At 38.5% G+C, this 19,909-nt stretch overlaps 6 protein-coding genes across 6 annotated transcripts; 3 read left to right on the top strand and 3 right to left on the bottom strand.

Annotated features, from left to right (window-relative positions):
- Window positions 1-354: 354 nt before the first annotated feature.
- On the top strand, window positions 355-1,989 carry GCK72_020005 (uncharacterized protein; the record flags this gene model as incomplete). Its single annotated transcript, XM_053733331.1, has 4 exons — window positions 355-553; window positions 603-1,101; window positions 1,157-1,841; window positions 1,891-1,989. 4 exons carry the CDS (start codon window positions 355-357, stop codon window positions 1,987-1,989), a joined length of 1,482 nt encoding a protein of 493 aa, XP_053582244.1.
- A 537-nt stretch (window positions 1,990-2,526) lies between these two features.
- Window positions 2,527-4,531, top strand: GCK72_020006 (uncharacterized protein; the record flags this gene model as incomplete). The annotated part of the gene is made up of 9 exons (XM_003116623.2): window positions 2,527-2,710; window positions 2,756-2,826; window positions 2,872-2,925; window positions 2,973-3,058; window positions 3,103-3,296; window positions 3,347-3,446; window positions 3,490-3,986; window positions 4,034-4,228; window positions 4,365-4,531. The coding sequence occupies 9 exons, from the start codon at window positions 2,527-2,529 to the stop codon at window positions 4,529-4,531; spliced, it is 1,548 nt and encodes a 515-aa protein (XP_003116671.2).
- A 105-nt stretch (window positions 4,532-4,636) lies between these two features.
- GCK72_020007 (uncharacterized protein) lies at window positions 4,637-6,991 on the bottom strand (the record flags this gene model as incomplete). The annotated part of the gene is made up of 8 exons (XM_003116492.2): window positions 4,637-4,735; window positions 5,024-5,172; window positions 5,217-5,461; window positions 5,914-5,978; window positions 6,022-6,153; window positions 6,209-6,516; window positions 6,561-6,714; window positions 6,914-6,991. 8 exons carry the CDS (start codon window positions 6,989-6,991, stop codon window positions 4,637-4,639), a joined length of 1,230 nt encoding a protein of 409 aa, XP_003116540.2.
- A 1,631-nt stretch (window positions 6,992-8,622) lies between these two features.
- Window positions 8,623-9,684, top strand: GCK72_020008 (uncharacterized protein; the record flags this gene model as incomplete). The annotated part of the gene is made up of 4 exons (XM_053733332.1): window positions 8,623-8,987; window positions 9,030-9,096; window positions 9,174-9,555; window positions 9,602-9,684. The coding sequence occupies 4 exons, from the start codon at window positions 8,623-8,625 to the stop codon at window positions 9,682-9,684; spliced, it is 897 nt and encodes a 298-aa protein (XP_053582245.1).
- Window positions 9,685-9,847: 163 nt separating this feature from the next.
- On the bottom strand, window positions 9,848-10,712 carry GCK72_020009 (uncharacterized protein; the record flags this gene model as incomplete). The annotated part of the gene is made up of 4 exons (XM_003116411.2): window positions 9,848-10,010; window positions 10,058-10,227; window positions 10,276-10,494; window positions 10,545-10,712. The coding sequence occupies 4 exons, from the start codon at window positions 10,710-10,712 to the stop codon at window positions 9,848-9,850; spliced, it is 720 nt and encodes a 239-aa protein (XP_003116459.2).
- A 626-nt stretch (window positions 10,713-11,338) lies between these two features.
- On the bottom strand, window positions 11,339-17,238 carry GCK72_020010 (uncharacterized protein; the record flags this gene model as incomplete). The annotated part of the gene is made up of 11 exons (XM_053733333.1): window positions 11,339-11,778; window positions 11,828-12,827; window positions 12,875-13,347; window positions 13,395-13,592; window positions 13,635-13,831; window positions 13,879-14,179; window positions 14,227-14,487; window positions 14,536-15,905; window positions 15,958-16,795; window positions 16,852-17,056; window positions 17,104-17,238. The coding sequence occupies 11 exons, from the start codon at window positions 17,236-17,238 to the stop codon at window positions 11,339-11,341; spliced, it is 5,418 nt and encodes a 1,805-aa protein (XP_053582246.1).
- Window positions 17,239-19,909: the final 2,671 nt, after the last annotated feature.

Below are 19,909 nucleotides of genomic sequence, written 5' to 3' on the forward strand. Positions count from 1 at the left end.
AAGATTCAGCATCATCGTGTACTAGGGACCATTGAAAAATAAGATAGAAAGTTATTAAAATAACTTTAAAAGTATTCTTCTGCCTTTCATACCGGTCATAATAGCGGAAATGGACAGATTTCTGTCTGATATTAATTTCTTTTAAAAAAGTATTCCAAAACCTATTTTCTTCAAAACTCATTTTCACGTGATCTCAGAAACTTTAAAAACATCACTCTACAGTTCAATTCCCAATCCTCGACATAAACTTTGGTGGGCAGCATAAACTACGGAAAACGTCAAAGTATATATACTCCTCCGTCTCGCTGCCCACCATTCTTGTTTTCTCTTTCTTTCTCTCTCCGAGAACAAAAAATGATTCTCCTTCTATTTTTCACTATACTCTTGTCATGGCTGTTTTATGAGTTGTACTGGAAACGAAGGGGGTATCTGGACGGTCCAATGCCTCTGCCAATTGTTGGAAATATGATGCCTATTCTGAAGACGAAGCCGGGATATGAGGCTTTCAGGCAGTGGACGAAAGAGTTTGGAGATGTATTCACTTTTTGGCTGGGTCAGTTCCTGGTCACGTTCTGAATTTTTTATATAGACTTTTCTTTCAGGCAGTAAACCCTATCTAGTGGTGACCTCCTACAAACGGCTCAAGGAAACCTTCATTCTTGACGGTGATGTCTACGCGGACAAGGTGCACCAGCCCTTCCAAGATCAGTTCCGTGGTGGAAACTACGGTGTAATTGATACCAATGGACATGTTTGGAGTACACATCGTCGCTTTGCCCTCACTACGTTTAGAGATTTCGGATTAGGAAAAGATTTGATGCAGGAGAAAATCTTGATTGAAGTTGATGAAATGTTCCGGAAGTTCGATGAGAAGCTAGAAAAGGAGCAGGAAATTCCGGGAGTTTTGTACAATGCCGGAGCCAATGTGATTAATCAACTGGTTTTCGGATATCGGTTTGATGAGAGCAAGCAGAAAGAATTGAAGAAATTGAAGGCGTTGATGGAGTTTCAAGAGACGGCCTTCACCACTTTCAAGGTTCATGTTCAATTCTTTGCTCCGGCTATTGGAAGGTGGTTACCTGGAAAATCAGTGGAAGAGCTGTAAGTTTCAGAGAGTCAGGACGTATAAAATTTTTATGTTTACCTATATTTACAGACTCGCCGAATTCACAGTAGACTTCTATAAATTCTTCGATAAACAAATTGAAGAACATCGATCGAAAATTGATTTTGACTCTGAAGAAAGTTTGGATTACGCTGAAGCTTATCTCAAGGAACAATACAAGAAAGAAGCGGAAGGAGACCATGAACTGTTCAGTAGCAAGCAACTTTCCAATATGTGTTTTGATTTGTGGCTTGCTGGATTGTCCACAACGCATACCACTATGACATGGATCATTGCCTACATTATGAATAATCCGGATGTTCAGAAGAAGATGCATAAGGAGTTGGATGAAGTGATTGGAAGTGATAGACTTATCAGTACAAGTGATAAGAACAATCTTCCTTATTTCAACGCAGTCCTCAATGAATCTCAAAGATGCGCGAATATAGTCCCACTCAATCAAATTCACTGTGTCACAAAGGATACTGTAATCAATGGAATGACCGTGAAGAAGGGTACTGGCATCATCCCACAGATAAGCACAGTATTGTTGGATGAGAAAGCGTTCCCCGATCCATACACATTCAACCCGGACAGGTTTATCGATGAGAATGGAAAACTGAAAAAGGTTGATGAACTTGTTCCTTTTTCTGTCGGAAAGAGACAATGCCTTGGTGAAGGACTCGCACGGATGGAGTTGTTCCTCTTCATTTCTAACTTTTTAAATAGATATCAGGTAAAACACCTTTATTATTTCAAATGGTATTTTGTATTCTTATTTTCAGGTAACACCAGCCTCTGCGGGTCCCCCATGTCTTAAAAAGGAGACAATGTTCAATGCAACTCAAAGAAAAATTAATGCAATTTTGACAAAAAGGCATTGATCTCGATTTTAATTATTGGTTAAAACGTGTCCATATTTTCATTTCAATAAACCTTCTACAATCTTAATTTGCAAGAAAAGAATATCTTAGACACAAACTATTCCTTAGATGTCATTAACTAGCAGACTTCTTCCACAAAATGGACAGGTTTATCGATGAGAAAGAGAATTTGAAAAAATAGAAGTGCATCATGCTCAACTGGAAAAAAGACGAAGTAGAAGTGCAATTGTGTAATAGATATCAGGTGAGTAAAATTCTCTCTCGACATGAAACTAGACTCCAAAGAAACTTCCAGATGTCTCCCACCTCTTCCGGTCTATCATCACTCCAAAAATTACATAATTTTTCCAGTGACACCCCAAAATTTTGATGCAATTCTGACTAATATTCACACTTGATCCCTACACTCTAGCTAACCAAACCTCAAAATGAATTGCTTCTTCTTTTGTAAATAATAATAAAAGTGGAATACATATAAAAGTGAAACGAAACCATGTGCTCTTTCTCCAGTCTTGTCTTTCTCCCCAACTGATAACAATGCTCACTGCAGTTTTGCTTCTGCTATTGACCTACTTTATATTGGCTCTGTTTCGAAAACGAGATGATATTATACAGTTTTTTCATGTTCGAAAGGTTTGTTTGGAGGAATTCAAGAAATTAAAGGGACCACCAGCGGTGCCAATATTCGGAACAACATGGTTTTTCAAATCGGATCCAGTTGGTAAGTGCATTCTTGAGACACTCGAAATTGAGAGATTGATTTCAGAAATGGTCCGATTAGCTCAATCATGGTTCGTCGAATATACCTTATCTCCTGATAGCAATGGTCTTATGAAAGTGAGTCAATCGTTTATTTTATCGAGAAGATCGTTTTACTTTCAGTTCTGGATGGGTCCAGTACCAGTCGTCGCAATCAGTCGAGGGGAAGTCGCAAAAGTTAGTTAGAGAAGTTTCTGAAATTTAAGACAACTTTCGATTTTCAGACGATTTTTGATAGTTCCACCAACATCACCAAATCTAGTCAATATGACAAGTTGAAGGAATGGATTGGAGATGGACTCCTAATCAGGTACCCCCATTACTCTCAGTTATAGCGAAATAAACTATTTTCAGTACTGGCAACAAATGGAGATCTCGAAGGAAGATGTTGACACAAACTTTTCATTTTGCCGTTCTCAAAGAGTACCAAAAAGTGTTCGGTGCTCAGGGAAAAGTTCTGGTGGATGTTCTCCAGTTAAGAGCAAATAATGTGTATCCATTTGATATAATGCCTTACATCAAGAGATGTACACTGGATATCATTTGTGGTAAGAAATTGATAGCCCCTCTATTGGAACCATATTGAAAAATGTTATAGAGACCGCAATGGGTTCCTCCATTTCCAGCCAACTTGGATCTAATGACAAGTATGTGGAATCAGTGAGACGGCTCAGTGAACTGGTTTGGAATTTCGAGAAGTTGGTTGTTAATTTCATTCTTCTTTTAAATGAATATTTCCAGAGCTCCACTCTACTGGCTGAAACCTATCTGGTATCTATCAGAGAATGGATTGGAATTTGATAGACATGTCAAACTAACCACTGATTTCACTAGAGAAGTCATTGAAAAACGGAAGGAAGAACTGAAACATCAGACATCAGAAGATCCATCGAAGAAGTTAGCTTTTCTTGATTATCTTCTGAAATCTCAAGCAGAGCACCCAGACATTTTAACCGATGAAGGAATTCGAGAGGAAGTGGACACGTTTATGTTCGAAGGACATGATACTACATCTTCTGGAATCACTTTCGCAATTTGGTTTCTCGGACAATATCCAGAATATCAACAGAGAGTTCAAGATGAAATGGACGAGATTTTCGGAGATGACTTTGAACGTCATCCGAATTCAGAAGACATTCAGAGAATGGTTTTCTTGGAACAGTGTATAAAAGAGACATTGCGTGTGACACCGCCTGTCCCGTTTATTTCAAGAAAACTGGAGGAAGATGTAGTGATACGTGAGTTTTAGCAAAGAGACTTATGCATTGAATTGATGTATTTTCAGCACATGCAACAAAAGGGTCAGTTTTTCTCCCAGCTGGAATGAATATCATAATTAATATCATTACAATAATGAAAGACGCAAGATACTTCGAAAGGCCATACGAATTTTATCCGGAACACTTTTCTCCAGAAAGAGTGAATGCTCGTGAGGCTTTTGCTTTCATACCATTCTCGGCAGGACCACGAAATTGTATTGGTGAGTTATTCGGTTGCAAGTAATCGAGGGAAGATGGAAAAAACGTGCAGTGTAGATTTACGAAGCGTAAATCGACATCTACTCGGGGTTTTCCACATATCCTAACCAGCAATAATACAAAAATATTTGTTTGTAGGTCAGAAGTTCGCTCTCCTCGAGGAAAAAGTTATTCTTTCTTGGATTTTCCGCAATTTCACTGTCACTTCGATGACAAAATATCCCGATGAACTTCCTATTCCAGAATTAATCTTGAAACCACAATTTGGAACTCAGGTTTTGCTGAAAAATAGAAGAAAACTTTGAATTTCATTGTAAATACAAACGAAGTAAATTATTTTTTTCAACTTTCTAGAACATAAACCCGAAAAACAAGAAAACTATACAAGTATACAATCTAAAAAGATAAATCTACCAAAAACTAGTAACATCAATCATTAAGCTATCCACGTTGAGAATTCCGAAGAATGAGATCATGACGAATGAGCAGTTCAAGTTGCGGATTTGCTCCTGAAATTGAACAATTATTAAAATGTCAAAATTCATTTTGACGCGCTTCATAAATTCACATATTCCAAAAACTAGTGAGTGCAATCATTGATTTGTCAACATTGAGGATTCCAAAAAACGAAATCATGACGAACGAGGAGACAATATGACGGATTTGCTCCTGAAATAAGTGGCCTAGGATTTCTAGAGAAGTTTGAGAGCAGAAGCAAACAGAAACCGCCGCATTGTAAGCAAATACCATAGACAGGCAAGCGGTGAAATAATTCAATCAACTGTCTTAAAATGTACCATAATATAATTCAGCGACATTATCATATTGCCAAATCGCTCGCCGACATCATCACTATCCAAACTACAAGCATAATGAAGTGCACGGATAAGCCGTTCCCTTTGGTTCAAAGCTACTTGACGACCTTCCTCGCTCAGACGGTAGTATGCTGAAAAATCAAAATACGCTGAAGTTTTTCAAGCAAGAACTTACAAACATGCCAAACACAAATCGCTTTAATCAGACAAAACTCTTCGTAAGATGGTGCCAGCAGAGCAAACGGAACACATACTTTCCATTGATGAAGGAGAAGAGGCATCAATGTTCGAAATTTCATGAGGTCGTCTTGATTTTGGAATAAAAGATTCGCATTCTCCTCGTAACCGGTCAGAGGTGTTGGTGTCATTGGGATGAATGTTCCGTCGTTGAGGACGAGCTCGTTGTGATGGATTCCGCGTCTAAAAATTCAGGTTGGGCTGATGAATTCAAACAGTGGAGTATCGGTTAAAAAACAACTTGAACAACAAAAGTTGAGCATTTTTATTAGCTCGGCATAGTTCTTACAACTGCGCTCTACCGAAATGGCCTTGAAAGATGTCTCTTTTTCTCTGAGTCTCTCAATTTCGCACACAATTTTCTTCGGTTTCGGTAGAGCGCGGTTGTAAGATCCATGTCGTGCTAATAAGCATAAATAAATTATTAAAAATGGATTTTCGTTCAGTGCAAGTCATTATTTTGTCATTTCATGGGGCTGTTCATGTCCGGAAAAACGCTTTTTCCCTCGATTTATTCACCGGAAAAAACGACGAAAAACGAAAAAATATTTTTTCCGGTAAATAAATCGAGGGAACAAAACGTTTTTTCCGGACATGAATAGCCCCATTACAGTCAAAATTCGTTGTCAACTAACTTATAGGTGTAGTAAGCAGAATTGATGACAAAGTCAACAGCACAAACTAAGCGATAGCAGAAGACCTGAAACGTAATGCATAAGAATTTTCTTCAAGTCCATCCGTACACTATCGCCATAATTGAGCTCATCGAATCCGGGCATTCCACGTGCATAATCCATAATCATGACAAAATCATGTTTCGACATTCCTTGACTCTGTTTGTAGTCGAACATTTTCAGTGTTGCATTGTCGTAGGGCTGAAATTTTTCAAAGAAAAGTTAAATAGAGCACAGTTTGCAACAAACTACTCACCCATTCTCTACCGCCTTCTAACACAATACTAATCGGTGTCTCCGCGTACAAAAGCCGTCTTCTGTCACACATTGACGTTTCCAAATTCAGAAATTTATTGACTGTCTCCTGAATTTCCAATGCAAGTGCTTCAGAAGCTTCAGATGACGGTCCGGGCGTTGCCTCATTCTCGATATTGTCTTCATCGTATTCTGGAGTTATATTCTCATTTGAATTTTCGATTGTGTGCTCTTCGAAAGCTGATTTTTTGCGAACAAGTCCTTTCGAAATCCGAATGTATTGTTTCCGTTCGTTTTTTGACTTTACTACTGAAAAATTAACTTTTAATAGTATTATTGAGATAAAAACTAACGTAACGGCTTCATTCCAACTTCATAACACTTTTTCAGTCGACAAAATCGGCAAATCAAACGAGAATCGTAGTGTACTCGACAGGAATCGGGTTGTTCGATGCAAGTGTAGTCGAGTTTCATAGAAACGGTTCGCCGGAAGAATGCAGCGCATGCCTGGAAAAAATTGAGATGGTTTTAGTGAAAATTTGAGTTGTTTGTGAGAAAAAAAGTAAAAACTTGTAAAAATGTGGGAATTTGATTAATTTTGAACCATCCGCCAATTTTTGTGGGTCGACAGAGCGAGTTTGCATCGTCTTTCCAATTTTGGAATTAATTTTTTCAGCCAATTTTTAGGTACTTTTAAACAACTCACTTTACAAGTTCTTGCTCCGAAATGATTGCAAGAAATGTTGCTATGGGATTCACATACTTCACACTGGTTCGCTGACATTTTACACTCTGAAAAACGTACAATTCCAAGAGCTGGACCAGAAAACGGATTAAAAAATAAAAAAACTTTTTAATTTGAAAGTTTAACAAAATTTATCAAACTTTTTTCTTAAAAATTCAGAAAAAAACTAACATCTCAGCGAACCAAAATGTGAGAGAGGAAAGGGTGCGAGAGAGTACTCGGTGCAAGAGAGACGCAGAGAAAGAGGCAACATTGTAGCCTGTCCGGGAGGAGACGAAGAGTGATTTGTTGATCACGTTTCCGATAATAATTGATTGGTGCGTAGTAATTGAAGACTCGCTGTATATGCTGAAATATGACTGCTTTCTAGAATTATTCCGTGACCTGATAAAAGAAAACCGGTGTGTTGATCAGAGTTGCATGGAATTCCGACTTCCGACTTCCGACTTCCGGGCATTTTTTCCATTCATACTTCCGACTTCCGACTTCCGGATAACAAAAATCACTTCCGACTTCCGACTTCCGGATAAGGAATTTTACTTCCGACTTCCGTCATTCCATAACTGTGGAATTTTCGAAAAGTGCGTTTCGCAAAAATGCATGGAAAAATGGTCTAAAAGGACAGAAAATAGGCTGTTCTTCAGCCAAAAACTAACTTTTCCACTGATTTTCGCGAATTTCATGATTTTTCTCTTGGAGTTTTTGAAAGTTTGAGAAAAAATCTAATTCCGACTTCCGACTTCCGACTTCCAACTTCCGACTTCCGGGCGTTTTTTCACTTCCGACTTCCGAGTTCCGACTTCCGACTTCCGGATAAGAAAATGTCACTTCCATGCAACTCTGGTGTTGATCAGCTACAGACCATATTGTATTGAGACAGAACGTTACAATATGTACTCTTGGAATTTTTATATTTTCAGTAGAATTCAGACTTTTCCATATCCAGGAAGCCAAGAAGTCTGAAGCCACATACTCTGCTAATCTTACTCTCATGAGAAAAACATTCTTCAGTGATTTAAATTATTAATTCTAACTGTACGCTGATAGAATAAGAAGGACCGACTAAATAAAGATAATGTATACGAACGACACGGAGGATGTACCAATATCGTAGCAGTTGTTTATTCGAATGTTCTTCTCAACCACTGTCGTATTGATGGATCAAATGGTCCTGCACGATTTGGCACTGTTTTTATAGAGAGTCTCTGATCTTTTAAACTTAATTCCAGACCAGGTTACCACCAGAGTTCTCATAAGTATTACTGTGATGTAACGTTTTGGAAACGTTGAAAAATGGATGTGTCTCCTCTTTTCTACACTTCCAAAGTTAGAAATCTCGATCTTACGAACTAATCAGAACATCAGAAATCATCTTTCTTAGAAAATCAGATAAATATTCTGATGAGTGGATATTGTTTATCATTTTCAATGGTTCATGATGCACAAGGAAATGTCTGGTGCACTCGTCCATATAAAAAAGAAATTTCACCTCAAAAATCGCAGTTTGCAAGTTTCTTATTTCTCTTTCTTACGAGTTAGTCATGGCTCTGTCCTTTGAATTTGCATATCCTCTGACCCAATTCGGGTTCTTTTCTACACTTATTACGAATACAATCTTTATTTATTTGACTATTTTTTATATCAAAAAGATCCCGGATACCTACAAAACGATGGTACTCGCGTTCTCCTTAACTGGAATCATGTTTTCCGCCTGGGAGATAATAGCGAGACCATTTGCTCACAGTTATAACAAAGGTCTGGTTTATTTTAGTTTGAATGATTGGCTGGATGCATTTCCTGAATTCTTGCAATTCGCAATCATTCTATACGCTTCTTTCTATCTGGTAATTCTGGCTATCATTGCTGTTCAATTCGTTTTCCGTTATTTCACTCTCTGTCGACCACACTTGGCTAGGAAATTCGGAGGAGCCGGAGTGCCAGTCTGGATAATTTATTCCCTTGTTTCTGGTGCAATTTATGGAGGATCGCTCTATTTATTTTGTCAACCTGATAACTATTCTGATTCTTATATGAGGTTAGAGTAAAAAAACGAAACCGTTTCATTGTTGTTTTTCAGAGAAATCCTCTCTGATTCATACAACTTGAAAATCGCTGAAGTGACACGATTTCTGATTATTCCATATGTGAGTGGATGATTGTACTTCTGATCATTAGATCACTCTGCAAGTTTGTTTTTCAATGAACACGACTATTTTTGCAGGCGGAAGACGGTTCAGTCAGATGGAATAATTTGAGTTTCCTATTAGTAGGAGTCATGATTTTGAGTCTGCAGTATGTGATCATAGTCTATTGTGGAGTTCGAATGCATACGATTCTTCAAAAAGAACTTTCACAGCAATCACTTGTGAATCGAAAACTTCAGAAGCAGTTCTTCAAAGCTCTTGTTGTTCAAACAATTGTTCCAACACTTTTGTTTGTTCTGCCAATTGCTCCATTTCTAATTGGACCCCTGGTGGTTCCATTTCTTGGAATCGAAATGAATTTCCAAACTGGATGGATGTATGTTATCCTATGCTTGTATCCACCTTTGGATACTATTGCTTTCATGTTGATTGTATCAGAGTACAAGAAAGTTGCATTGGGTAGGTTTACAGCTTTCAAATAACATAATAATAAAGTATTTTTCAGATGTTTTCAAGCCGATTCTCCCAAAAAGAATCAAGATTTCTAGTGAAATATCTCAATCAACGGGACCTGCCTTCACTAAGTGATTCTTTCTTTTTCGTTTTTTTTTTTTGCTAAACACTATTTTTCCAGACGATGAAGTTAATAAATGATCAATTTTTCTCAGGCAGCTCCAGTTCCTGGATTTGTTTTTTTTGATAGAAGGTCATAAGAGTTGTTCAAATAATTCAAGTTTAATAATCTATACACTTAAATAGTTCGTCTCGAGTTGCATATTGTTGTTGGAGATGTTGACTTGTCATAACAAACACAAAATATCCTGCGGCGAAAAATGGGAAGGCACAGAAATATCGCAACTGGATCTACAAATGCGAAAACCCCGAGAGCACTGACTTCAAAATAGTTGTATCCTCTGAAAATGTAATTTACTTCCGAAAAACTAGCTTGTTAATAATTGACCTTGCCAGCTGAATCCCAAACATTGGGCCGTACCAGGATAACATACAAGGTGCGAAACTAATGAAGATCGGTATAACTGTTTGGACCACAAGAGCTCGAAGAAGTTCAACTTGGAATCTGGAAGTTTTGTGACTGACATTCACCCTGAATTTATTGAGCCGTCTATTGGTCTGAAAATGAAAATTGACATATTATTGAAAACATATTATAGGAATTACCATTCCAGCAAGAACCCAAAACATTACAATTGAAAGAGTAGACACACATGACCACAGAACTATAGCCACCCATGATCTGTTCGTGGTTTCATCCGATGCCTCATAGGGTAATGCTCCTAACATATTGAAATCCATTGAGTCCAAACCATAGGTCTCTTGGAATTCCTCACGAATATATTCCCGGACCTCCATGTTAGCGCTTCCGAAGAAGTAGCAGATCTGAAAATTTTACTATTCTTGAAAAAATTACTCAAGATTGTTAGGTTTACTCCGTGCCACATCTCAAAGTACACTACGAAAACCACTGCAGATCCTGCCATGTATAATGGGAATCGTTCTCTGATCATTTTGGAGTTATTGATTGCAAGATATCGATAAAAGAAATGAATTAGAAGGATTGCATAACTTGCAGAAACTAATGAACATCGACCAGCCATTAGATGAAAGTGAAACTCTGAACGTTGTGCAAACCATCCATGCTTGAGGATCAGAAACGAACAGTAACGGTAACTGTGAATATCCTGAACTTCCTGTAGGTGACTATGCAAATCTTGACAACTTACCACCGGAATAATGACATTCACCAAAGAGTAGGTCAAATTAAACAGAGCAAAAGATAGAAGAAGAAACCGATAGTTTCCAAATTTGGTATGGTTCTCTGTGATTATCAAATAGATGAAAACTGGGTTCACGAAAAACGCCAGAAAGCAGAAAATTATAGGGAGATAATGATAGACCCAGTCGTCGAGCATACAGAGAAAATCGAATCGAGTTACTTTGAAGACAACTATCAGCAGTTTTGGAAGCTGTATTGACCGGAAAATATATATAGTCAGAAAGGAAATTATACTCGGTTTCCAGTAATAGGAAAAAAAAGGCTTACTACCATTTATAAAGAGCACTGTCCACATAGAGATTATGATGTCATTGTGAGAAGTTTTGTATTATGAGTCCAACAATGATAAAACAAATTTATTTGAGAAAGGCAAGAAAGAACTGGGAAAAGGAAGAGAAAGATATACCCGAGAATCATCGGAAAACAAAGGTAACAAACAAAAAACTTTTAGAAGTACATGGCACTTTCAGAGTCACTATCCACTGTCATCGCCCGATTAGCGTATCCATTTTGCTTGGTTCTTGAATCAGCAGACCCTGTTAGACTTGGAATGTCATCGTAAGGACCGCCTTGTCCAGCATCTCTACTGAACTCAATGAACACTTGTTCCAATGTAGTTTGAGATAACGAATAGTCATCCCAGTTGAGAGAAGTCGAAACTGTTTCCAGTTTCTCAAAAAGTCGAGACCAAGAGTCTCCTTCACGTGGAATGTCAAAATTGAGTTGTAGAATGTGTTCCTCTTTCAGAGTGCATCCATGGAACGTTTGTTTGATCACTGCCTTGGTCTTGTCTGCATCCAGTCGGTTCTTCAGTCGGACTAATAGAGTGTATCCACTTCCATATCGACTCTTGATGTGCTGGCAACTACCGTAGCATCGGAATTTACCTGAAAAGTTTCGTTAGAAATTATTTTAAAAGCTATTTGTAAGACTCACCATAAACCATGATAGCCAGTTCTGTGCACAATGCTTCACATTCATCCATACTATGAGAAGTTAGAACCAAAGCAGTTCCCAGATCTCTGAGACGGTTCAGAATATTCCAAATAATTCTTCTGGCTTTTGGATCTACTCCTGAAGTTGGTTCGTCGAGAAGAAGGACATCTGGGAGACCAACGATGGCGATTCCGAGAGAAAGACGACGTTTGTTTCCACCGGAATATGTTTTGATTTGACGTTTAGCGTACATTCCAATTCCAATAGCATGGATTACAGCCTTCACTTTAACTGGTATCTCTTTCTCTGGAATTCCTCGGATTCTGGCAAACATGTACAACGTCTCTTCTCCAGACATCTCCTTGATAACTGCATCGTATTGTGGACAGTATCCAACATTGGCTCCTGCTTCTCTCCAATTGTTCTTAACACTCCATCCATTCACATAAGCATCTCCAGAACTGATCGAATTCTCTCCAGTGAGCATTTGGAATGTGGAAGTTTTTCCGGCTCCATTGACTCCTAACAATCCGAAGCAGTCTTTAGATTTCACGTGGAAATTGACTCCTTTCACTGCGTTGAAATTACCGTACCACTTCACCAAATTGTTACTGACAAGTGCAGTTTGGTTACTATTTGCCAGTCTTTCGACAACAGATTTCTCAGCAATCACATCTGAATCTTCCACGTCTTTCTGATCTTCCTTGTCACTTTCCGTGATATCCCAAATGTTGCTATCCTCTTTTTTGCATCTGATCATTGCGAATAGTTTTGAGAATTGATCATTTTCTCTCATGAAGACCATAATCCAATAGAGGAATCCTTGAACGGCAAGGAAAATGACATAGACAAGAATTCCTTTTCTGTTTCCGACGAGAAGAACGTTATCGACATAGAGGCGTTCTGAGGCAGTACCGCAACAAGCTTTAACTGCTTTGAACATTGAAATTGTACAGTCCAATTTTTGGCAGGCGATTCTTACGTTTTCATTTTGGAAGGTCTGAAAACAGAATGCTTATTTCAATGTTATCATACTCCAAATCTTACCACAGTAGCAATTTGAGAAACATTATAAGTTGGGAAGAACCAAGCAAAAATGATGGACCAGAGGTATCCCGCATCCAAGCTTGAAGTCTGTTGAATAATTGGGACAGCGATGGAACCAATCATTCCAGTCAGAATATGATACATAGTGACCATCATGAATCCTTTTGGTGCAGACTCGAAGAAGAATTGGAACCAGTAAGTGAAGGGAATTGCAGTCCAACCATACAACAAAAAGGAGAGAGTAAGGATCAGAATAATACCAAAGTCGTGGGTGTAAGCAGTGATGTTGAACATGTAGAAGATTGCATCGAAGCAGATGATTCTTACGACAAACCAGGCGGCGTCCCAGATAAATGCAGTGAACCAGAACATCCATGGACGAATTCCGGAGAGAAGTTGCATGTGTTTCGACTTTTTCTTCCTTTCAGTAATCAGAAATTGGGAATAACCGGCGACACAAACAGCGAAGGATACTGTAATTCTCAGAAATATAGAACCCTCAGTATTCAGTAGTACTCACCTATTAAACCATAAGCAATCAAGAATGCAGTTCCATCACTTCTATTGGTGTTTTTCAAGGTGTCTTGGGTAGATGGTGGGAGTGGATGATTGACAGCAGTGAAGGAATACTGTTTGTTTTGTTTCAACGAAAGCAACATAGAGTCAGTGAAAGTGATGGCGAGGGCTGGGGTGTAGAGACCGAAGTTGTTGAAGTACGCTAAAAAATAATATTTAAAAATAGCATAAATGAATCACTTACTTTTCATAGTCTTTAAAACTGGAACTCCCACAACAGGAAGTTCGATGGAGGATGAAATAAATCCAAGTGCATATCTGAGTCCGAATGTCCGGGATCCCAATGCATTTGTCTGGTCCATAATGTATTTCTCAATATTTGAGCTCACATCTACAATAGTTTGGTTGACTCCCAGCTCGGCTACAGTACTTTGTACCATTCTACAAATTTTTTGTTGTTACTTATTTTCTTAAGATTGAATGCTCACCTGCTCAAATTTTGAGATACACCAGACATAGTGACATAGCTACCAGAGTCACTAACTACATGACCTGGTTTATTTTTCTCGGAAAACGGAGCAAGCGAAATTGTCTGTGGATCTTGTTCCTTGACAGATGGAAGAACTTGAGACGTGAAGACCATCAGCATAAGATAAGCGACGGGGAAGACTAGTTGGGGAAGGAATTGAGTCCATTTCCGGAAAAAGAAGATTCCACGTTTGTAGAACATTGCTTTGGCGTGTTGCATTTGAAGAGCAACTCCTGTCAGACGAACTGGTGCTTTTAAGTCTGAAAATGTTATTGTTTAAAACAAGTTTCATAAAATTTGAACCCACTTTGCAACATTGGATCATCCTTCTCAATCAGTTCGTTGTTCCCATCTTCAATTCCATGCTCATAATTATAACGCTCTTCTGCCAAGTGTCCGACTTTCAAGAAAACCTCTTCCATAGTGGTAATCGACACTCCGAAGCTAGTTATTCCACATTCAGCCTGATGATTTTCAAGTTCTCTGAACAGTTTTGGGAAGATCGGACGATGTTTGGCAGACAGAAGATACGTGGCTTCTTGACCGATGTAGGAGAAGACGGTGGCTTCTGAAAATTTGAAGATTTAGAGATGAAATAGCGCCAAACTGTACTCACCTGGAATGTATTCTCTGATGATGTCAGTAGTTCTGGTAACATCTGGAGTACCAGTTGACGAGTACACAATAGTCAAGTGGTAACCATCTCCGTACTGTTGTTTCAAGAACATTGGGGATCCACAGCATTCCAACATTCCATGAGCCATAATAGCGATTCGGTCACCCAATAAATCTGCTTCTTCCATGAAATGTGTTGTCAACAAAATAGTTCTTCTCTCCTTCTCTCTTTGAATCAGTGTCCATGTCTCATGTCTTGCTCCTGGATCCATTCCAGAAGTTGGCTCGTCCAGCATAACCACTTCAGACCCTCCGATCAAAGCAATTGCCAAAGAAAGCTTACGTTTCTGACCTCCAGATAGAGCTCCAGCCATAAAATCTGCTTTGAAATCAATTCTGAGACGTGCGAGAATCTCACGAGCCTCTTCAGGGTCCCATGTTCTTTCTTTCAGTTTTGCAAAAAATTCCAGATGTTCCATTACAGTCATGAAACCGAACAATGTGTTATATTGAGGACAGAGTCCAGTTTCTCTTCTAATCTGTGGCAAGGATGTTCTGATATCATAATTGTTGATATATGCGGATCCAGCACTTGGGGATGCAACTCCTGTCAACATGCTGAATGTCGTCGATTTTCCGGCACCATTGTGACCCAAAAGGACTGTACATTGACCTGGGTACATTTTCAAATTGAAGTTGCTCACTGCTCTTTTCTCTCCAGTTTTTCCGAACTTGCAATCGAAAAGTTTCTTGAAAAACGATGTTCCATAGGTCTTGGTCAAGTTGACAACGTTGATAGTTGGAGTCAGATCAGTTGGCTCCTTTTCCAATTTTACATAGTCTTCGTATTGCACTTGCTCGTACTGATCGGATGAGGTCACTTCCTTAGAACCACTGTATGGGAACCAGTAGGATGGCAAGACGAAGAACCATGGTTTCTGAGGAACACCGTCTCCTCCTGGAACCACTGCTTCAATGTACCATGTCAAGATGATCATGATGATTCCATCGATGACTAGAGCAGCCAATGCATGCCCGAATGTCAAGTTGTTATCTGGACTTGGTGGAGTGAACATCTCCGACCATTTTAATCCAGTAGCCTGGGTCTCGTAAGCAGCTAGCAATTGTAGACCGTAGTTCAGAGCAATGTCAGGATTGAGACAATTAATCAGACGAACGCCCAAAGCATACGGGTTCGTCTGATCGACGGAAGAGAAGAATGCGTACCAGAAGTAGAGAAGCATCCAGAACACGACAGAGACCAATGTGGCAGAGGTGGCTGAGTTCATGAAGGAAGAGATGAGAAATGCGAAATAGACAACGTCAAATGCATAGACCATTAGGAAGACAAACATCAAAGTCATGTCAGATCTGAAATTTTTGAATATTATTAGAAAAAGTTCTTTGGATGTCAACAACTCACTGTAATGCAACAAAGTGCAAAAGTACTGTCAAGACGATAACTGCAAATGTCAGTTTGGCGTAGTTAATTAAGAAATGAGCGATCCAATTGATGAACTGAGACAATCCCATGACTCTCATATACTCTTTCAGTCGATCTTCTTTCTCCACTACCACTGATCGTACGATGTAAATAACACTTGTCATGAAAGAGAAAATGACAATGACTGGCATGAAAAAGGCACCGATTTCAATAATTTTCGTAGAGTATCCAGGGAATGGAAAACGAGAAACTTGATAGGAATCTAATAGAGGTAAAGACTGCGCAGCTTCCCCAGTGGTAAGTTGAGTGATTGCCACGTGGATTGCTCTCTGCACAGTCATGAATCCTTCTTGCCAATATCCTGGAGAACCTCCATCATTGTCATCTGGATTGATTGGACCACTGACGAATTGAACAGCAAATGCCTGGGTAGTGTCCCAAGGGTAACTGTTGTCACCGAAAGCATTTCGAGATCTTCTGTGAGTATTTGAAAGACGAATTGTGTATTTGAAATCCCGTTTGTTATCGTTAAACAGATCTTTAGAAATTGAATCATCGAATACAATTCCAGCGAGCAACGGGTTGTCACATTCACTTTGGAATTGTCCTTGCATCCATGAGACCATTTCTCCTTCTGTACCGAATCCTTTGATGGTCATGTTGGTATCCAGAGTGGGAACTGTAGTGATGTTGTATAATCCCTTAATGTATTTAGAAACGGGATCCAGCAAGTTTTCCCGAGTGTAACGGTCTTGAATGATGGTCATGATTTTGTCAGTGGTGGCTGCGTTTGTTGGAGAATACGCTAGAATTATATCTGAAAATATTTACTGTTGATTAAACTTTATAGAATATGTAGATATCAAAACTGACCCATTCTGTACTTATTGACACCGGTAGTGTATGTATTCAAAAATTGGCAAGTCAGTTGGGAATTGAAGAGAAAATATGGTTCAACGATAGCAGATTTAACAGGATCATTTGGATTTGTTGGCATGATGAGATCGTATGCACTTCCAGAAACTGGCCATGGTGCATATTTACGTTCCTTGTAGGTTGTCTCGAATTGTCCGGAGAACTGAAAATAAATACATAGCGTTCACAGATTTGTCTGAAAACCAATACCCCAATGAGGAGACCGAAACTGGCACCGATGAGAATAAGGGGGACGACGAGCTCGAATAGAGCAAACCAGGGAGATCTGAGCTGCTGCAGCCAGTTTTTCCACAGCAGGAGCCGAAGTTGGCTCAATGCACCCATTCTGGAATAACAGGGAGGGTTAAATATACGGTGAGTTACATTTAAAAGTAGAACACAATTGTGAAATTTAAATTTTCCGAAGTTTTCAAGTACTACTTCCTATCGGAACACATGCACAAAACCCTTCAAGTTTCACCCTTAAGAAGGAGATGAGGAAGAAGAAAGTGTGAAATTTCAAAGAGCAAACATTCTTCACTTCTCCCTCTCTCCCTGCGTCTACCTAGAGGAGTGAAGTGCACAATATAAAAAAAGAAAAAAAAGATTATCAAATCGTGATTTCTGATCGAGGGAAAAGGTGACAAAGAAAATAGTTGCATTTTTATGGACACTTTTTTCAGTGTGGATTGAAAGTGGTGTCTAGTTATGTCGAAACTTTTTTTATTGAAAAAATGAATGTTCTGAAAAAATGAGTCAGAAGAAATGTAAGACGTGAATCATGTCTTTTGTGGTTAAGAAGGCTTATTTTGGAGAATATTTGTTTTTTGCTTGAGAAAGATGTTGAAATTATTTTAACTGAAAAGGTTAACTATACTTGAAAGTTTACTATACTGAGTAAATCTATGGTGCTTTTTTCCAATTGTCAAAGAAAATTGGGATCCTGGATGAACTTTGAAAATGTTTTCATAAAACTTTGAAAAATAAACCAAAAGTTACTAATCTAAGCATCTGGATAGAAAAAAGCGATACATCTGGAATTTCTCTAACACCTTTAATGAAAACTCTGCAATTTTTTTAATAAACATTCGAAATTGGCAAGTAGCTGCTTTCTCACACTAGTTTTTAGAAATCCCAATCCTATTATTAAAATTTAATTCAAAAGAAATCAATAAACATGTTTTATATTCCAAGGACCACACTACAAAGACAAACAATAATTTTTAAAGGGAACCTAGATAGGACCACTCAAAAAGAAAAGTATCGAATAACCCGAGAAGAGAGAACTGAATAAAAAATGAGGTGGATTCGAATATACCCAAATAGAGAGGGTACACTTAAATGATACCTCCGGAATGCTATCACCAAAGTTTCCGCCCTTTGTGCTCTCCCCGTGTCCTTATCTAACTGTGCCTAGAATGTTTACAATTGATTTGATGAAATGAAAAAAAAAAGAGTTTGGAAAAAGAGTCAAGTTTGCCGCCTGCTGCTGCCTTCCTGGGCAAATATAATCGCGTTTTATATTGAGGGAATTTCCTCGCCAGGTTTCCATCTTATCAAACTGTGACAAGGGGTAACAGTGACTTGAGTGAGTCAAGATTTCGGAACGGAGAGGGGTCACAAATTGAGCAGAAATTGTGATTTGTTTCACGGAAATAAATTTCTGATCTTGTTACAGTTGTGATTTTGGGCGATAAGGATTAGTGTTGCAGAGGCAATTTAATTATTGATGACGGTAATTTCTGTCTATGAGAAATTCAGATTCAACCTCTCCTAAACAGATTCAGACCCTTTACAAGTAATGAGTCCCTTCTTCAGATCATCGCCCACAAAGACTTGAACGCCTACTAGATTTCTCACAGACGCAAATAAGACTTGCTTTCCGAAGATCAAGTTTGACTTGGAACTCTGCAACCCCACTTCCTGGGGTCCATCCTACATAAAGTTATCTAATCCTCTGATTCCGATCATATTTACTTTATGCCGAGGAGTTCTATTTACTCACCTTTTCTCGAAAACAATCAAAACTAAATAAGCAAAGCTGATTTCTCAATGCTCCCACTACTGCTCTTCTACTTATTTTATACCACCGAATCTTCACGTCATCCCATCTCTCACAAGATCACAAATATGTATTTCCAATGGAGTACCCGTAAGAAAAGACATCAAAAAGTTCCTGCATTCCTCTGATCATTTGATTATTCTCCAGAATAGACAGTACCCGTATACGTAATTGGTTGGAAACCGAGAAAAGAAAAAAGTGATAAGAAATTATGAAATCACTCCGTAAGAAATAACCGACTCTTTCGGTGCGTTTCATGTGAATCGACCGAGGTGAACTGTTTCGTTCAAAGTGAGTCACTTCTGATGATGATAAGAATCTGAATGAGGTGCGATGACGTTGACTGGCCAGACTCAGTTTTCGATCTTCAGAAAAATTTAAGAATGATACCAGTTCCGTTGTGCAAATTTTCGACTTGATGTATGTTTGTTCAAGTTGTTTTTCTGATTTGATCTGATTGGTTCTTTTTTGAGTTTTCAAATATTGTACGATTCTATCCGACCAACATAACTTATTGAGCTATTACTCGTTGATAGGTTTCTGAAAAACAATATTCATCTGAATTGTTGTCCATGAATTGTTCATCGACTGAACCCAAACCATTAGTATAATTATCAAAGCACGTGGTTTTCCTTGCAAATTTTTCAGACGTCAGTTATTTTGCGAACAGGTGGAACTAGTTTGTCCTGAAGCTTTTTGAGCTCAGGAGTCACAACATCACTAAAAAAATGTTATATAATTTCACTGACGATTTTGCTGAAAACATGACAGGTTTTGGACTGGTTTTCAAGCCTTCTCTTGGTTTATTTAATTTTTTGAGTAACATTTTAATTATATGCATCTATATAATTGCTTGGAATTACAACGCGGAAAGAGATTCAAAGGTAGGCACTGAGAACTCAAGTAATCAAAATAGAATTTCAGACGATTTCGTATCCAATACTGAAAGTTTTG

Source organism: Caenorhabditis remanei, chromosome V (genome assembly GCF_010183535.1).
Source record: "Caenorhabditis remanei strain PX506 chromosome V, whole genome shotgun sequence".
Classification (NCBI taxonomy): domain Eukaryota; kingdom Metazoa; phylum Nematoda; class Chromadorea; order Rhabditida; family Rhabditidae; genus Caenorhabditis; species Caenorhabditis remanei.